The following is an 18,708-nucleotide window of genomic DNA, read 5'->3' on the forward strand; positions in this document are numbered from 1 at the left end:
CGTGGTTCCTAGTCGGATTCATTAACCACTGAGCCACAGTGGGAACTTCCCAGGTCCAACTTTTATGAGGGTTTTTCCATCCATTATCATTTCCCCCCAATGGATTTTTTATCTGTTGTGCCAGCTTTCCTTTGCAGTTATTTGGCTGAAGTAATTGGCTAGTGATCAATGCTTACATTCATTATTTTATGAGCTATTCTACCTCATTTTATCAGGATTTACTGATATATAGAAATCATCTATAAAGAAGAAATGTACCTAATTTTCTATTTATTTACCCTAAAGTGCAATCTATATCAAAGGAAGAAAAATGTGCAGCGGGTTAAGGATTCCCTTTTCGCAGCTCTAGCGTAGTTGTCACCTGGATTCAGTGCCTTGCCTGGAAACTTCCACATGCCAGGAGTGTGGCAAAAAAAAAAAAAAAAAAAGGAAAATGCTTCTTACCTTTGCTTTCTTTAGCCATTTTCAAAATGTCCCTTAGATATTTTTGCGCCCAATTTCCGTGCAGATCCTCCAGGTGGATCTTGGTATGCCTCCTGGAAACAGGAACTACACAACCCAGAATGCCTTGCGTCAGGGGAAAAGCGGTTCCGTTCGGGCCCAAAGGGTCGGGCGGTACTTCCTGTTCCGCAGCCAAGCTGCCATGTTAACCAGTCTGGGTCTGGTCCGCCTCCGAGCCGCTCCCTTGGGGCTGAGTTGACCGGACAGGGACGGTCCGGAAGGAGCCACTGACCCCGCGGCAGAGGCGGGCCTGAGACTCGGCGACGCCGCCCGCGTGCCCCGGACCAGGCCCGGGATAGAGACCGCCGTGCCCGCGCCCCTCCTCGCCCGCTGCTCCCGGCCCCGCTCCGCCCGCAGAGCCCGATGGCGGCGGCCGCGCTGAGGGACTCGCCTCAGGTAAACGCTCGTCCCCAGGCCCTCCCCGCCCTCTCCCACCAGACCCTAAAGTCCCGAGTGCGGGGCGCCTGCTCCCGGGCCTGCAGCCCAGGCCCCGGGGCCCAGAACGCCGAGGCGGCCGTGGGTGGGGCCCTGATTGTGACGGACGGTGTGCTGGCGCGTGGGAGAGGCTGCAGGTGGAGCGACCCGCAGGTGCAAAGGTTGGGAGGCGGGAGGCTCCGGGAAACCTGGCTTCCGTTTGTTGTCTGCAGGGAATAAACTACGCGAGGCGGAGTTAAGCCTGCAATAGCAGGCTGAGGGGTGTTCGTTTCTGTGAGAAACCTAGAAGCCATGGGAAGCTTTAAGAAAGGAGGGAAAGTATCTACGACAGAGGTTAAATTTTCCCCAAAAGCTGTGCCAAGGAAGAACAGCCTGGAGGGGAAACTTGAGCACTTTGAGGCACTGGGAGATGGGGTCTTTGTTCAGGATCGCCCAGTCGTTAAGAAAGGACATGAGCATTTGCGATTCAACAGCCAGCCTGAGGTCCCCTGGCTCCTGGGTCAGAGAAGGCTACAGGGAGGCAATGAGCACATGAAACCACCGTGGATGGGTTGGTTTCTCTGAAGCCTGTCTCTGCACAGGTTCCCATGGCTGCCGAAGCACTCACCGGAGTCACACAGGTAACAGGAGGTGTCCTAGGCCCTCGTGGCCACAGACGCCACCCTTATGTTCTCTGGATTGTGGTTTCCTGAATTCCTGTTTAAATGGTGTTCTTCTGGGAGTTCCCACTGGAGCTCAGCAGAAGCTGACATAGTCTCTCTGGGTTTGATCCCTTTTTGCCACAAGCTTTGGCCTAGATCCCAAATGTGGCTCAGATCTGGTGTTGCAGTGGCTGTAGTGGAGGCCAGCACCTGCAGCTCTGATTTGACTCTCAGCCCAGGAACTTGCATATGCCACAGGTGCAGCCTTAAAAATACATAAATAGGAGTTCCCGTCGTGGCTCAGTGGTTACTGAATCTCACTAGGCACCATGAAGTTGTGGGTTCGATCCCTGGCCTTGCTCAGTGGGTTAAGGATCTGGCATTGCCGTGAGCTGTGGTAGAGGTCACAAACGCGGCTTAGATTTGGCGTTGCTGTGGCTCTGGTTAGACCCCTAGCCTGGGAACCTCCATATGCCGCAGGTGTGGCCCTAGGAAAGACCAAAAAAAAAAAAAAACACCCACAAAAAACCATAAATAAATAAATGCTGTTCTTCTAATTTTGAATCTGAGGACCCTGGAGAAACCCCAAACCCAAGTCCAAAGTTCATGTCAGGCTCTGTATGGAAGTGTTCCCATTCTTGGTGAGTAAGTGTAAACAAGTATGGAGAGTTCTTTCAGGAACTGGTTACTAGATTTCCAGATGCTTAGGGGTAACTCTGAGCAGGGATTGTTCAGAAAAACGACAGGTTTCATTTCTTTTAGGTGAGAACAAAGGGCAGGGACAGAAATTAGTACAGAAATGTCTGAAAAGTGGGTTGTCTATTCTAGAGAGATGGGAGGCCTGGATCAGACAAAGGAGGTCATCTTAACAAGGTCTTAACAGGCTCCATCTGGCTGTAAGTGGAGAACAGACTGAGGTTGGGGTGGGGGCATGGCGGGGGGGTCATGGTAGAGGCTCCTATAATAGTCCAGGTTTTATGACGGTGGCTTTGGAAAGGTGGTTGGATTCTGGATGCCCGTTTCAAAAAGGGACAACTAGATTTATTCTAATGTGAATAGTGAGGGAGTAAAACTCAGGACTCAGAGAGATGGCTCCAGGGTTTTCCATCTTAGCAGCTGTAGGCAAAGAAACTCCATCATCTGGGATGAGAAAGTTGTAGTTAACGGGGTATGGAGAGCTTTGTTTCAGCGTATTTAGAGTCTGAGGTGCATTAGAGATCACTGAATGGAAGGATGAAAGGCACACCTGAGCACATAGGTCTGGAAATGTGGGGAAGGGGTCAGGATGGAGACGTCGAAAATGCAGTTGGAACTGTGTCGCCTGTGATGGGTCAGCTGTGGTGGCATTTAGAAGGGGCAGTCCTGAGGTTATGGTGTAAAGCTATTAGGTGGCCAGGAAGGGAGGGTGGGGCAGTGAACTCAATCTCTTGCTTGAGTACTTGGGTGATGATATTGGGCTTCACAAAAGTGAGGCAGGTAACAGTCCCCAAAGGGAGCTTGTGTTGCAGACAAGACAATGTGGCAGGTGACAGACATTCTCAGGGGAAAATGGACATGAGATCAATGCAGAGGCCTAGAAGTAATTCAGGGCAGATGACATTCAGCCTGGAGCTGGTGCTTACCTCCCTATGGAGTCTCCGGGGTTTGGGGATGACTTTGGTGCGCTCTGTAATGGGGGATAAGATCAGAGGGAAACGTGGTCATTGTGAGCATCAGTAGGCCTGGGTGGCCACCAGCGCTGGCCTTTGAGTAGGGGTTCAGCGGCCAGAGGAAGGTTGTGCCTGGTAAGGGAACAGCAAGTACAGCATAGACGTGGAATAGAGCCATGGGTGTCTGAAATCAGCAGCCGATTCTGTGTGGCTAAGTCTGAAGTAAGGAATGGAGCCTTGTCAGAGAGGCCTCTAGAGACAATTTTGGTCCTGCCACCGCCGGTGGGAGCCACGGGAGGTCTAGGGAATTCATGGAATCCTGTATGAACTTGCCAAGCATACTCTGGATGCTGTCATCCAGACATCCCTCAGGTTTGCATCTCACAGCTTTGGTGGTTCACCATTACCAGAGTGTAACTCCATGTGGTCCTATGTGGTGTGTGGTTTCCTCCTATTTCAGGCTGTAGATGTGATTGTTAAGATGCTGCCAGTGGCATCTGTCTGTTGTCGCTTGACCTATATTTGGCCACCCTTATAATCCTAGGCAGGAATCCCACCCTCACCATGGAGTGAAGAGGAGGTGATCAAAATACTTCAGTGTGTGGGGAGGGCGGGGAGATGCATATACTTTGGAATGGTGAGGTGGTAGTGGCCATGGGCTTGTGGCTGTGGTGTCTGGAGATAAGAAGGATGTGCACATGGAGAGGGGGTATGTCTGATGGTTCCAGGTCTCTGGTGTTGGGACTTAGATGACCTTGACCATACCAAGGGTATTGCCTGGTAGGAGGATTGGATACCTCTGTGTAGGCCCACAGTTTACATATTTATTGGCGCACCTGTCTCTTGTTGCTGATGGCTGGACCCAGTAGTCATTGGGCCCGTAGGGAGACAAGCGCACCATTGGCTCCAGGGCCTAGTTTCTACTCCTGTTGGGAGGAGAATAGGCATGAGGCCAATACATGGGGGAATGGATTGTAGGTCCTTAGGAGAGGGGCTTGTTTGTGGTTTCATCTGTCCCAATCATGACAGGGCACTGTGACTTTTGAAGACGTGGCCGTGAACTTTTCCTGGGAGGAATGGGGTCTCCTTGATGAGGCTCAGAGACGCCTGTACCATGATGTGATGCTGGAGAACTTGGCACTTATAACCTCTCTGGGTAAGAACCTCACACCTGCTCCTGTGTTCTGAGCTAGTCTCTACCCTTCCCCTTTATCCACTGGTGAGTCTCCCCTTCTCACATGAGGACCCTGGGCACTGCTTTCTCCCCCAGTTCCCTGAGTAGGTGCTGTGGTTGGTAGGGCTGACGTGTGAGCACTGCACTCTCTTCTCCTTGAGCAGCCCCAACGCCTGCTACCCCTTGCCCAGAAGGGATGGATTTAGAGTCAGGAGTGTGTTTGGTTTTTTTTGTTTTGTTTTTTTTTGTCTTTTTGCTATTTCTTTGGGCCGCTCCCGCAGCATATGGAGGTTCCCAGGCTAGGGGTCAAGTCGGAGCTGTAGCCACCAGCCTACGCCAGAGCCACAGCAACGCGGGATCCGAGCCGCGTCTGCAACCTACACCACAACTCATGGCAACGCCGGATCGTTAACCCACTGAGCAAGGGCAGGGATCGAACCCGCAACCTCATGGTTCCCAGTCAGATTCGTTAACCACTGCACCACGACAGGAACTCCGAGAGTCAGGAGTCTGCAGTCATGAATCCCACCTTGTTTATCCTTTCCCTAGCCAGGAGAATTTTCCAGATCCAAGGTGCCTGTGTACACCAGGTTCTACTTCCTTCCTATAGCTAACTTTTCCTCGTTTGCTTGTGCCAGAAATTATCATCACTGACCTGGTCACTTTTTTTTTTTTTTTTTGGCTGCGCTCACAGCATATGGATGTTCCTGGGCCAGGGATCAAATTCAAGCTGCAGCTGTGAGTCATGCTGCAGCTATGGCAATGCCAGATTCTTTTTTTTTTTTTAATTTTTTATTTTCCCACTGTACAGCAAGGGGGTCAGGTTATCCTTACATGTATACATTACAATTACATTTTTTCCCCCACCCTTTGTTCTGTTGCAACATGAGTATCTAGACAAAGTTCTCAATGCTATTCAGCAGGATCTCCTTATAAATCTATTCTAAGTTGTGTCTGATAAGCCCAAGCTCCCGATCCCTCCCACTCCCTCCCCCTCCCATCAGGCAGCCACAAGTCTCTTCTCCAAGTCCATGATTTTCTTTTCTGAGGAGATGTTCATTTGTGCTGGATATTAGATTCCAGTTATAAGTGATATCATATGGTATTTGTCTTTGTCTTTCTGGCTCATTTCACTCAGGATGAGATTCTCTAGTTCCAGCCATGTTGCTGCAAATGGCATTATGTCATTCTTTTTTATGGCTGAGTAGTATTCCATTGTGTATATAGACCACATCTTCCGAATCCAATCCTCTGTCGATGGACATTTGGGTTGTTTCCATGTCCTGGCTATTGTGAATAGTGCTGCAATGAACATGCGGGTGCATGTGTCTCTTTTAAGTAGAGTTTTGTCCGGATAGATGCCCAAGAGTGGGATTGCGGGGTCATATGGAAGTTCTATGTATAGATTTCTAAGGTATCTCCAAACTGTTCTCCATAGTGGCTGTACCAGTTTACATTCCCACCAACAGTGTAGGAGGGTTCCCTTTTCTCCACAGCCCCTCCAGCACTTGTTATTTGTGGATTTATGAATGATGGCCATTCTGACTGGTGTGAGGTGGTATCTCATGGTGGTTTTGATTTGCATTTCTCTTATAACCAGCGATGTTGAGCATTTTTTCATGTGTTTGTTGGCCATCTGTATATCTTCTTTGGAGAAATGTCTATTCAGGTCTTTTGCCCATTTTTCCATTGATTGATTGGCTTTTTTGCTGTTGGGTTGTATAAGTTGTTTATATGTTCTAGAGATTAAGCCCTTGTCGGTTGCATCATTTGAAACTACTTTCTCCCATTCTGAAAGTTGTCTTTTTGTTTTCTTTTGGGTTTCCTTTGCTGTGCAAAAGCTTTTCAGTTTGATGAGGTCCCATGGGTTTATTTTTGCTCTAATTTCTATTGCTTTGGGAGACTGACCTGAGAAACTATTCATGATGTTGATGTCAGAGAGTGTTTTGCCTATGTTTTCTTCTAGGAGTTTGATGGTGTCCTGTCATATATTTAAGTCTTTCAGCCATTTTGAGTTTATTTTTGTGCATGGTGTGAGGGTGTGTTCTAATTTCATTGCTTTGCATGCAGCTGTCCAGGTTTCCCAGCAATGCTTGCTGAATAGACTTTCTTTTTCCCATTTTATGTTCCTGCCTCCCTTGTCAAAGATTAATTGACCATAGGTGTTAGGGTTTATTTCTGGATTCTCTATTCTGTTCCATTCGTCTGTCTGTCTGTTTTGATACCAGTACCACACTGTTTTGATGACTGTGGCTTTGTAGTATTTCTTGAAGTCTGGGAGAGTTATGCCTCCTCCTTGGTTTTTGTTTCTCAGGATTGCTTCGGCGATTCTGGGTCTTTTGTGGTTCCATATAAATGTTTGGATTGTTTGTTCTAGTTCTGTGAAAAATGTCCTGGGTAATTTGATAGGGATTGCATTGAATCTGTAGATTGCTTTGGGTAGTATGGCCATTTTTACAATATTGATTTTTCCAATCCAGGAACATGGAATATCTTTCCATTTCTTTACATCTTCTTTGATTTCTTTGATTAAAGTTTTATAGTTCTTGGCATATAGGTCCTTTACCTCCTTGGTCAGGTGTATTCCGAGGTATTTGATTTTGTGAGGTGCAATTTTAAAAGGTATCGTACTTTTGTATTCCTTTTCTAATATTTCATTGCTGGTATACAGAAATGCAACTGACTTCTGAATGTTAATCTTATATCCTGCTACTTTGCTGAATTTATTAATCAGTTCAAGTAGTTTTGGGGTTGAGTCCTTAGGGTTTTCTATGTATAGTATCATGTCATCTGCATACAGTGACAGTTTTATCTCTTCTCTTCCTATATGGATGCCTTTTATTTTTTTTGTTTGTCTAATTGCTGTGGCTAGGACTTCCAAAACTATGTTGAAGAGCAGTGGTGAGAGTGGGCATCCCTGTCTTGTTCCAGATTTGAGTGAGAAGGCTTTCCGTTTTTCCCCATTGAGAATTATATTTGCTGTGGGTTTATCATAAATGGCTTTGATTATATTCAGGAATGTTCCCTCTATACCCACTTTGGCGAGGGTCTTGATCATGAATGGATGTTGGACTTTGTCAAATGCTTTCTCTGCGTCTATTGAGATGATCATATGATTTTTGACTTTTTTTTTGTTAATGTGGTGTATGACGCTGATTGATTTGCGTATGTTGAACCATCCTTGTGAACCTGGGATGAACCCAACCTGGTCATGGTGTATAATTTTTTTGATATGTTGTTGGATTCGGTTGGCTAAGATTTTGTTGAGAATTTTTGCATCTATATTCATCAATGATATTGGGCGATAGTTTTCTTTTTTGGTGGTATCTCTGTCTGGTTTTGGAATGAGGGTGATGGTGGCATCATAGAATGTCTTTGGGAGCATTCCTTCTTCTTCACCCTTTTGAAAGAGTTTAAGGAGGATGGGCACCAATTCCTCTTTATATGTTTGATAAAATTCACCTGTGAAGCCATCTGGTCCTGGACTTTTATTTGTAGGGAGTGATTTTATGACCTCTTCAATTTCATTTCTAGTGATCGGTCTGTTCAGTTGGTCTGTTTCTACTTGATTCAGTTTTGAATGCCAGATTCTTTTTTTTTCTTTTTTCTTTTCCTTTTTTGTCGTTGTTTTTTTTGTTGTTGCTATTTCTTGGGCCGCTCCCGCGGCATATGGAGGTTCCCAGGCTAGGGGTCGAATCAGAGCTGTAGCCACCAGCCTACGCCAGAGCCACTGCAACGCTGGATCCGAGCCGCGTCTGCAACCTACACCACAGCTCACGGCAACGCCGGATCGTTAACCCACTGAGCAAGGGCAGGGACCGAACCCGCAACCTCATGGTTCCTAGTCGGATTCGTTAACCACTGCGCCACGACGGGAACTCCTGAATGCCAGATTCTTAACCCACTGAGCTACAGCAGGAACTCTGACCTGGTCACTCTTACATGAACCATAGGCTATTCTTGCAAGATGCTTTTCTGAAGTTCTTGTAATATTTAATTTTATTTCTTGTGTTCTATTGTGTGCTGAGTTTGGTTTTTTTTTTTTTTTTTTTTTTACCAGTGCTGCTCATCTGTTCTGACTCCTGTCTTTACCTTTTTTATTTGAATCATCTAGGTTTTGTGTAGTTGCTCACCAAGGGGGTGGAGTGGAGAGGTTCACAGGAAAGGAGTCCAAGTACAGCAAGAGGAACTTAAACACAGCCTGGTCCAAGCGGCACATGGGGAGGGCATGATGTCAAGGTTATATACAGATCATACCAGAAATCTATTCTCTTTGGCCTTTTGATGCTAGTCATAGTGGCAGCCACACTTCTATCCCTGTGCTGTACAATAATAGGACCTCATCACTTATCCATTCTAAATGTAATAGTTTGCATCCACCAACCCCAAACTCACAGTCCATCCCAATCCCTCGCTTCTCTCCCCTCCCCCCCAGCTACCACAAATGTGTTCTCTATATCTGTGAGTCCATTTCTATTTTGTAGAAAGGTTCATTTCAGTCATATTTTAGATTTGACGTATAAATGATATCATATAGTATTTGTCTTTCTAAACTTATCATACTAAGTGAAGCAAGTTTAGGAAGACAAATAGTATATGATATTATCTCATTTTTTTTTTATGGCTGAGTAGCATTCCATTGCATGTATGTACCACATCTTCTTAGTCTATTCATCTACTGATGGACATTTTGGTTGTTTCCCATGTCTCAGCTATTGTGAACAGTGCTGTTATGAACATAGGAGTGTATGTATCTTTCGGAATTGAAGTTTTGTGAGGATATATTACTAGGATTGGGATTGCTGGATCATATTGTAATTCTATTTTTAGTTTTCTGAGGAACCTCCATACTGTTTTCCATAGTGGTGGCACCAATTTACATTCCAACCAACCATGTTGGAGGTTTCCCTTTTCTTCACACCCTCTTCAGTGTTTGTTATTTGTCGACTTTTTCCCCCCATTTTTGGCTGCCCTGTGGCAGGCATCCCAGGCCAGGGATCATTTCTGAGCACAGTCTCTACCTAAGCCAAAGCTGCAGTAACGCTAGATCCTTAACCCACTGTGCCAGGCGGGGAATTGAACCTTTGTCCCAGTGCTCCCAAGATGATGCCAATCCCATTGCACCACAGAGGGAGCTCTTCTTTGTTGATGTTTTAATGATGGCCATTCTGACCCTTATGAGGTGGTACCTCATTGTAGTTTTGATTTGCATTTCTCTAAAAATTAGTGATGTTGAGCATCATGTCTTTTCATGTGCCTACTGGCCATCCCTAGGTCTTCTTTGGAGAACTGTCTATTTAGGTCTTTTGCCCATTTTTACATTGGCTTGTTCTTATTTTTTGTTTATGTTTTGGGGTTTTTGTGGGTTTTTTTTTGTTGTTGTTGTTTTGTTTTTTTGGTCTTTTTACAGCCACACCTGCAACATATGAAAGTTCCCAGGCTTGGTGTTCAATCAGAGCTGGGGCTGCTGATTGAAAAAAAAAAAAAAGGTATTGTTTCCATCTATTCCTTTTCTAATATTTCATTGTTAGTGTATACAAATGCAATTGATTTCTGAATGTTAATCTTGTATCCTGCTACTGAATTTGTTTATCAGTTTGAGTAGTTTTTGTGCTGTATCCTTAGGGTTTGTTTTTTTTTTTTTTTGTCTTTTTGCTATTTCTTGGGCCGCTCCCGCGGCATAGGGAGGTTCCCAGGCTAGGGGTCGAATCGGAGCTGTAGCCACCGGCCTATGCCAGAGCCACAGCAACGCGGGATCTGAGCCGCGTCTGCAACCTACACCACAGCTCACGGCAACGCCGGATGGTTAACCCACTGAGCAAGGGCAGGGACCGAACCTGCAACCTCATGGTTCCTAGTCGAATTCGTTAACCACTGCGCCACGGGAACTCCTCCTTAGGGTTTTTGATAAATAGTATCATGTCATCCACATATAGTGACAGTTTTAGCTCTTCTTTTCCAATTTGGATACATTTTATTTCTTTTGTTTATCTGATTGCTGTGGCTAGGACTTACAGTACTGTGTTGAATAAAAGAAGTGAGAATGGGCTTCCTTGTCTTATTCCTGATTTTAGTGGGAAGGCTTTCAGCTTTTCTCTGTTGACTGTATTGGCTGTGAGTTTGTCATAAATAGCTTTCATCATATTGAAATATGTTCCCTCTCTAGTCACTTTGGTGAAAAATTTTTTTAAATCATGAGTGGATGTCTCAAGGCTAGGGACTGAATTGGAGCTATAGCTGAGGCCTATGCCACAGCCACAGTAACACCAGATCTGAGCCACATCTGCAGACCTGTGCCACAGTCTGTGGCAACACTGGAACCTTAACTCACTGAGTGAGGCCACGGATTGTACCCGCATCCTCATGGAAACTCTGGGTTCTTGACCTGTTGAGCCACAATGGAAACTCCTGTGTGCTCTTTTTTAATTGTTGTTTGATTCATTTGGCTAATATTTTGTTGAGAATTTTTGCATCTATATTCATCAAGATATTGGCCTTTTTTTGGTAGTATCTTTGGTATTAGTATCTTTTGGTAGTTTCGGTATTAGAGTGATGGTGGCTTCATAGAATGTGTTTGGGAGTGTTCGTTCTTCAATAATTTGGAAAAGTTTAAGAAGGATCTGTGTAAGTTTTTCTTTGTATGTTTGATAGAATTTGCCTCTGAAGCCATCTGGTCCTGGACTTTTGTTTGTAGGGAGTGTTTTGTTTTGTTTTTCTTTTTAGGGCCGCACCCACAGCATAGGGAGGTTCCCAGGCTAGGGGTTTAATCGGAGCTACAGCTGCTGGCCTATGCCATAGCCACAGCAACACAGGATCCAAGCTGTGTCTGCAACCTATACCACAGCTCATGGCAATGCCTGATCCTTAACCCACTGTGCGAGTCCAGCGATTGAGCCGCCACCTTGTGGTTCTTAGTCAGATTCATTTCTGCTACGCCATGACAGTAATTCCAGGGAGTGTTTTTATCACATATTCAATTTCATTTCTAGTGATTGGTCTGTACAGATTATCTATTTCTTCTTGATTCAGTTTTGGTGGGCTGTATGTTTCTAGAATATTGTCCATTTCTTTTAGGTTGTCATTTTTTTGGCATATAGTTTTTCATAGTATTCTCTTACAGGTTTTTTTTTTTGTCTTTCTGCAGCATCAGTTTAGTCTTCCTTTTTTCTTTTATCTTCTATTTGGGTTCTCTCTCTTCTTGGTGAGTGACCATAGATTTTTCAACTTTGTTTAACCTTTCCAAGAACCAGCTCTTGGTTTTATTTTCTTTTTTATTCTTTTTTTAATCTCTATTTTATTGATTTCCTCTCCGGTCTTGATTTCTTTCCTTCTGCTAACTTTAGGTTTTGTTTTTGTACTGTTTTATTTATTTATTTATCTATTTATTTATTTTTGTCTTTCTCTCTTTTTAAGGCCTCATCCCCAGCATATGGAGGTTCCCAGGCTAGGGGTCTAATCAGAGCTGTTGCCACCAGCCACAGCCACAGCAACACCAGATCCGAGCTGCGTCTGCGACCTACATCACAGCTCACGGCAACACTGGATCCTTAACCCACTGAGCGAGGCCGGGAATTGAACCTTTGTCCTCATAGATGCCAGTCAGGTTCATTAACCTCTAGGCCATGATGGGAACTCCTATTTCTACTTCTTTTAGCTGGTAGGTTAGGTTGTTGATTTGAGACTTTTTTTTTTTTTTTTTTTTTGAGGAAGGCTTGCACAGTTCTAAGAGTCTAAGAACAGTTCCCTCTAAGAACTGCTTTTGCAGAATCCCATAGATTTTGTGTGGTTGTGTTTTCATTATTGTTTGCCTCAAGGTTTTTGCCTTTTTTTTTTTTTTACTTTTTAGGGCTGCACTCACAGCATATCAAAGTTCCCAGGCTAGGGGTCAAATCAGCTTAATCTTTAGCTTATAGGTGGTTGTGTTTAGAATGCAGTCCAACGAGAGAGAAGCACAGGAGAGAGAAGCACAGGGAAGGACTCCAAGGTGTTCAATTTTAAAGTATTCATTTCTAGAAGAAGCATAAGGAATATAACTTTTCTCGTAGGTATTTAAAATGCCTACATCATTATGTATATCCCTTGAGAGGGAATCAGGATCCTGCCCCAAGGCTGTAGTATTGTTTCTTGACTGTTCCTCCCTTGTCTTTGGATCTCCTTCCTTCCCTGATCAGTAACTGTTTGAACCTGCCCCTCGGAATTCAGGGAAGTCTATGGAGGCTGAATGAGGCCCATTTTCTTAAAAAGAGAAATAGGGGACACAGAAAGGCTTTTGTGCCCAGGAGCCCCACAGAGCCCTGCTTGGTTATATTTCTGCGTTTCTTTCCTTCCTTCCTTCCTTCCTTCCTTCCAGGGCCACACCCATGGCGTGTAGAGGTTCCCAGGCTAGGGGTCTAATTGAACCTGTTGCTGCTGGCCTATACCAGAGCCACAGCAATGCCAGATCTGAGCCACGTCTGTGACCTACACCACAGCTCACAGCAACATCAGATTCTTAACCCACTGAGCGAGGCCAGGGATCGAACCCACAACCTCATGGTTCCTAGTTGGATTTGTTTTTGCTGTGCCACGACGGAAACTCCTCTGTTTCTTTTCTTATGGTTGATTTCTAGTTTCATACCTCTGTGGTCAGAGTAGATGATTTCTGTACTCAAATTTTTTGAGGTTAGTTTGTGCCCTAGTATGTGGTCAGTCCTAGAGAATGTTCCATGTGCACTTGGAAAAAAAAGTATATTCTGGTTTTTTTGGATGTAATATCCTGAAAATATCAATTAAGTCTAACTGTTCTTTTGTGTCATTTAGGACCTCTGTTGCATTATTGACTTGCTGTCTGGAAGATCTGTCCATTGATGTGTGGGGTGTTAAAAGTCTCCTACTGTTACTGTACTTCCATCAATTTTTCATTTTAGGTCTGTTCATATTTGTTGTATGTATTTGGGTTCTCCTATATGAAGGGCATTTACATTGATCAGTGTAATAGCCTCTTCTTGAATTGATCCTTTTATCTTTAAATAGTGTCCTTTTAAAAAATTCATTCTGATGGTTCAGTGCTTTTAACTCAGCTTTCATCTCTGCAAATGACTTTTCTGCTTTTTCTTTGCTCCTCTGTATAGTTTCTAATGACTTTTAAAAGTAATCTGTGTTGGAGTTCCCTTGGTGGCACAGTGGTTAATGAATCCGACTAGGAACCATGAGGTTACAGGTTCAATCCCTGGCTTTGCTCAGTGGGTTAAGGATTTGGCATTGCCATGAGCTGTGGTCTAGTTTGCAGATGTGGCTTGGATCCTGAGTTGCTGTGGCTCTGGCATAGGCCGGCAGCTACAGCTCCGATTGGACCCCTAGCCTGGGAACCTCCATATGCCACAGGAGCGGCCTAGAAATGGCAAAAAGACCAAAAAAAAAAAAGTAATCTGTGTTACTGTTGATAGCCATTCTTAATTCCTTCAGCATTTTAAATACTTCCTTTTTTCTTTTCTTTTTTTTTTTTTTTTGTCTTTTTAGGGTCACACTCATGGCATATGGAAGTTCCCAGGCTAGGGGTCAAATTGGAGCTGTAGCTGCTGGTCTACACCACAGCTCACAGCAACACCAGATCCTTAACCCACTGAATGAGGCCAGGGATCAAACCTGCATCCTCATGGATGCTAGTCAGATTAGTTTCCACTAAGCCACAATGGGAACTCCTTAATTACCTCCTTTTTTAACTCAGTGTCTGTTAGACTTCAGAGGTATGTTTCATTGTTCCCTCCTTCAGGGGAATTCACCTGTTCTTTTAACAGGGAGTGATTCCTTTGTTTCTTCATTTGCTTTTATTTTTCTTATTCTGTGAGTTGAGGGAAGACAATTATCTACTATAGTCTTGGGGGGTTATTTATATGTGGGAGCATCCCTGGGTATCTTGTGAGGGCTTACTGTTCTTTCTTTTTGGTCATGGAATGCTTTGGGTTTGGATGCTTACTGTCTCTTTTGTTAGTGTGTACATGTCATTATCCCCTTGATGGGGGTGTGCTGGTGTATGGCCTGCATGTGCTTTCAGGGAGATGGAGGCAGTGGGCAAGGCCTGTAGCCAGTGCCTGGTTGCAGGGCCCTTGACAGTGGTGAGGACCCTTGGGGAGGTGGCCCAGGCTACTCCTTGTTGCAGGGCCCTGGCAAGTGGCAGTGACCCTCAGGGAGGTGTAGCTGGCGCCCTGAGCCTTTGGCAGCAGCAACAACAGGATGTACACCTTCTCAGGAAATAAGGGAAACAGGTGGCACTCCATTGCAATGCCTTCCTATGGCAACCCCCAAGCTGACTGGGTCCCACACATGGTGCCTGTTTATGGATCCCTAGTGATGGCGGGCCTTGCCCACCTCTGGAATCTGCGATTGCTGCAGAGGTTTGCCCCCACTGCCCATAACCCACACAGGAGAACCCAACCACCTGAGAGCCCACGTGTGCACAGAGAAAGGTGTTTCTGTGGAGCCTTGCCCCTCCTCTTGTGCCCCCCCCCCCCACAATGGTGCCTTGCTTCTCTGGCAGGCCCAGGCCTCATCCCATGCTCCCTCAGCTATGGTACACTGTTCCCCAGCCAGAGTGGGCATCCTTGCTCTGTTCCAGAGTTTAGCAGGAAGTCTTTCAGCTTTTCTTCATTGAATATTATTTTCATTGTGGGTTTGTCATAGAGGTATGTGTATTCTTAATCCTTGAAAGCCCCAGCTGTTTTTTTGCAGTTGGATTTTTCTGGTCCTGGAGTCTACATAACACTCTGTGTTGCCACCAGACAAGGTCCCATCCTTAACTTCAACCCAATCACCTGTCTTGTAAAGAATCCCATGGACTATTTTTGGGTTCATGAGACACACATCTGTAATGCAGTTTTCAGAGTTGCTGCTGTGGTGCAACAGGATCGGCAGCATCTCTGTAATACTGGGATGCAGGTTTGATTCCTGATCCAGCACAGTCGGTTAAGCATTGTTGCAGCTGTTGCACAGCTTACAACTTTGGCTCAAATCTGATCCCCGGCCTGGGAACTCCATATGCCAGGGGTCAACCAAAAAAACAAAAATCATTGTAATGGGCTTTCTCCTTGCAGAAAGTCAACATACACTTCACCAGTATTTCTCTGCTTTTAGGTTGTTGGTGTGGAGCAGAGGATGAGGAAGCACTTTCTGAGCGAAGTATTTCTGTTCAAGGAGGGTCACAGATCAGGACTGTTAAGGCAGCTTTGTCTACCCAGAAGGCCAACCCCTATGAGATTTGTGGCCCAGTCTTGAGTGACACTTTTCACTTGGCTGAGTACAAGGGAACACATTGTGGGCAGAAACTACTCATGTGTGGGGCATGTGAGAAACCACTCTATTTCAGAGCACACTGCCATCAGGATCAAAAGCAGCACATTGGAGAGAAACCATTAAGAAGTGATGTGAGGAGAGCCTTGTTTGTGAACAGTTCCAAATTCCGTGTATCAGGAAAGCCCTTTTCCTTTGGGGGTGTTGGGAAGGACTTCCTGGGCAACTCAGAATTTCTTCACCAACAGGCCCCACCCACCTGGGAGAAGTCAAATTGTGGAACCAAGAGTGAGGCCACCTTTCCAAGGGAAAACAATCATTATAAATGGGGAGACAGCACAAAAACTTTGAGCTGCAAACACACACTTGTTCAGCACCAGAGAGTCCTCACTAGAGGAGGATGTTACATGTGCAGCGAATGTGGGAAATCATTTAGCAAAAGCTCCCACCTCATTAGACATCAGAGTGTTCACACTGGAGAAAAGCCTTATGAGTGCAGTGAATGTGGGAAATCTTTTAGTCAAAGTTCAAACCTCATTCAGCATCATAGAGTTCACACTGGAGAAAGGCCTTATGAGTGCAGTGAATGTGGGAAAGCCTTTATCCAAAGATCACATCTCATTCAACATTGGAAAGTTCATACTAGAGAAAGGTCTTTTGAGTGTAAAGAGTGTGGGAAATCTTTTACCAAGAGCTACAGCCTCATTCACCATCAGAGTGTTCATACTGGGAAAAAGCCTTATGAATGTAGTGAATGTGGGAAGTCATTTTCCCAAAACTCTGTGCTCCTTCGGCATCAGAGGGTTCACACTAGAGAAAGTCCTTTTGTGTGCAGTGAATGTAGGAAGTCTTTTCGCCAAAGCTCTGCACTCCTTCAGCATCGGAGAGTTCATACTGGAGAAAGGCCCTATGAATGTGGTGAATGTGGGAAATCCTTTAGATATATCTCAAACCTCATTACCCATCGGAGAGTTCACACCGGAGAAAGGCCTTATGAATGTAAGGAATGTCGAAAATCCTTTAAGAAAAGCTCTTCACTACATCAACACCAGAGAGTTCACACTGGAAAAAGACCTTATGAATGCAGCAAATGTGGGAAATCATTTCGCCAAAATGTTGTGCTTCTTCAACATCAGAGAGTTCATACTGGAGAAAGGCCTTACCAGTGTGGTGAATGTGAGAAATCATTTAGATATATCTCCAACCTGACGACTCATCGGAGAGTTCACACTGGGGAAAAGCCTTATGAGTGTAATGAGTGTGGAAAATCCTTCAGTCAAAGCTCTAACTTCATCACACATCAGAGGATTCACACTGGGAAAAGACCTTACAATTAGGGAGATATACTGAACTCTTTATCTACAGGTTTAGTCTCTTAAAACACCAGACTATTTACTGCATCAAGGCCTTAGGTGATGAATGCGTTAAGGCCATTAGCCCAGTGTCTTTACTCTTTGGATACCACACATTTCTTTTCTTTTTTTTTTTTTGTCTTTTTGCCATTTCTTGGGCCGCTCCCACGGCATATGGAGGTTCCCGGGCTAGGGGTGGAATCGGAGCTGTAGCTGCCAGCCTACGCCAGAGCCACAGCAACGCAGGATCCGAGCCGCATCTTCGACCTACACCACAGCTCACGGCAATGCCAGAACCTTGACCCACTGAGCAAGGGCAGGGATCGAACCCACAACCTCATGGTTCCTAGTCGGATTCGTTAACCACTGCGCCACGACGGGAACTCCGGATACCACACATTTCGAAAGGAAGAAACAACGTGCATGTGCAGGAAGGTACAATTTCCTTTTTCAGTATGTCAACACCTGATGGTACATCTGAATTGAACCTCAAATATCCAGACATCTGCAAACATCCCAGGTGTGTGAGAACTGCATTTTACTCTTTCTCCTGTGCAGGCCTCTTGCCAGATTTGTTACTGACACTTTCTGTGTTCAAAACCATTTCACCTCTACCACCTGACAGGTACTCACAGGGTACAGCATTCACTACCCTGGTGTGTTTATGGAAGGAAACCTTGGTTTTTCCACTCACATGAGGGACCCATGAGAAGCCTGAGCACTCATTCCTGTCTCATTTCATTGATGAGTTAAGTCATCAACCTGATACTTTTGGCTCAGAGGACTCTGCTTGTGACTTGCAAACTTGGACTGCCTTTTTTCAGGGATAGCGTTGGTTTCAGTGACTCCTGTGATGGAATTTTAAATCCATCAAGTTATGAGTCCAGGAGCAGTCTGCCTCCCATTGTTCTGGTTTGTGCAATAATAAAGGCCTTATTAAAGTAAGCCACATTTAATCTTGAGATTCCACTGACTATGGGATGATGTGAAAATAGCTGGTTTCTGCTAACATAAAGGAGTGAACAGCTTTTGTTGAGAATTGCAAACTTTGTGTGCCTCAAAGGCATGGTATGATAGCAGAATATACCTCTGTCCAGTTTGGCCTTGTTTACATTGCTGCCCAAGGCCCCCAGTGAAAGACTACAAAGCTTTATGGTCCTGTTATGTAGACCGAATGTTAAATTTTCTGGGTTCAGAGGTCACCCTGAGGAAGGAGCAGTTTTGACAGCCTCTACTGCTTCTGAGAGCAGCATGAAATTACTGTCTTGTTCACAGGGGATATTGTTGCCTTGTGCTCAGCACTGTGAGCAAAACCTTCTCCAGGTCCTACAACGGAGCCATGTGCCCTTGTGTGCAGAATCCTGTAAGGTAGCATCACTGGTTTTAAGATATAGGGGGAATGAGGAATTCCTGTCATGGCGCAGTGGAAATGAATCCGATTAGGAATGATGAGGTTGTGGGTTCGATCCCTAGCCTTGATCAGTGGGTTAAGGATCTGGCGTTGCTATGGCTGTGGCGTAGGCCGGCGGCAACGGCTACCATTAGACCCCTAGCCTGGGAACCTCCATATGCCTAGGGTGTGACACTAAAAAAGACAAAAAAAAATTATTTGGAGTTCCCGTCGTGGCTCAGTGATTAACGAATCTGACTAGGAACCATGAGGTTGCGGGTTCGATCCCTGGCCTCGCTCA

At 45.1% G+C, this 18,708-nt stretch overlaps 1 protein-coding gene across 9 annotated transcripts in view; it reads left to right on the forward strand.

Annotated features, from left to right (window-relative positions):
• Positions 1 to 323: 323 nt before the first annotated feature.
• The window catches only part of LOC125132987 (zinc finger protein 256-like), a 37,808-nt gene continuing 19,423 nt past the window's right edge, over positions 324 to 18,708 (forward strand). For 2 of the 9 annotated variants that reach the window (XR_007136369.1, XR_007136372.1), the window contains exon 1: positions 412 to 897. Coding sequence is in view for 1 of the 9 variants with exons in the window: in XM_047790934.1 (XP_047646890.1) it covers positions 865 to 897; positions 4,256 to 4,382; positions 15,510 to 17,002 (1,653 nt within the window). In the remaining 8 variants the exon portion in view is untranslated. Of the gene's footprint in view, positions 898 to 4,255; positions 4,383 to 15,509; positions 17,171 to 17,334; positions 17,538 to 18,708 lie in introns of those variants that run through there. The other 7 variants (XR_007136367.1, XR_007136370.1, XM_047790934.1 and 4 more) reach the window with 6 other exon arrangements.

Source organism: Phacochoerus africanus, chromosome 8 (assembly GCF_016906955.1).
Source record: "Phacochoerus africanus isolate WHEZ1 chromosome 8, ROS_Pafr_v1, whole genome shotgun sequence".
Lineage (NCBI taxonomy): Eukaryota > Metazoa > Chordata > Mammalia > Artiodactyla > Suidae > Phacochoerus > Phacochoerus africanus.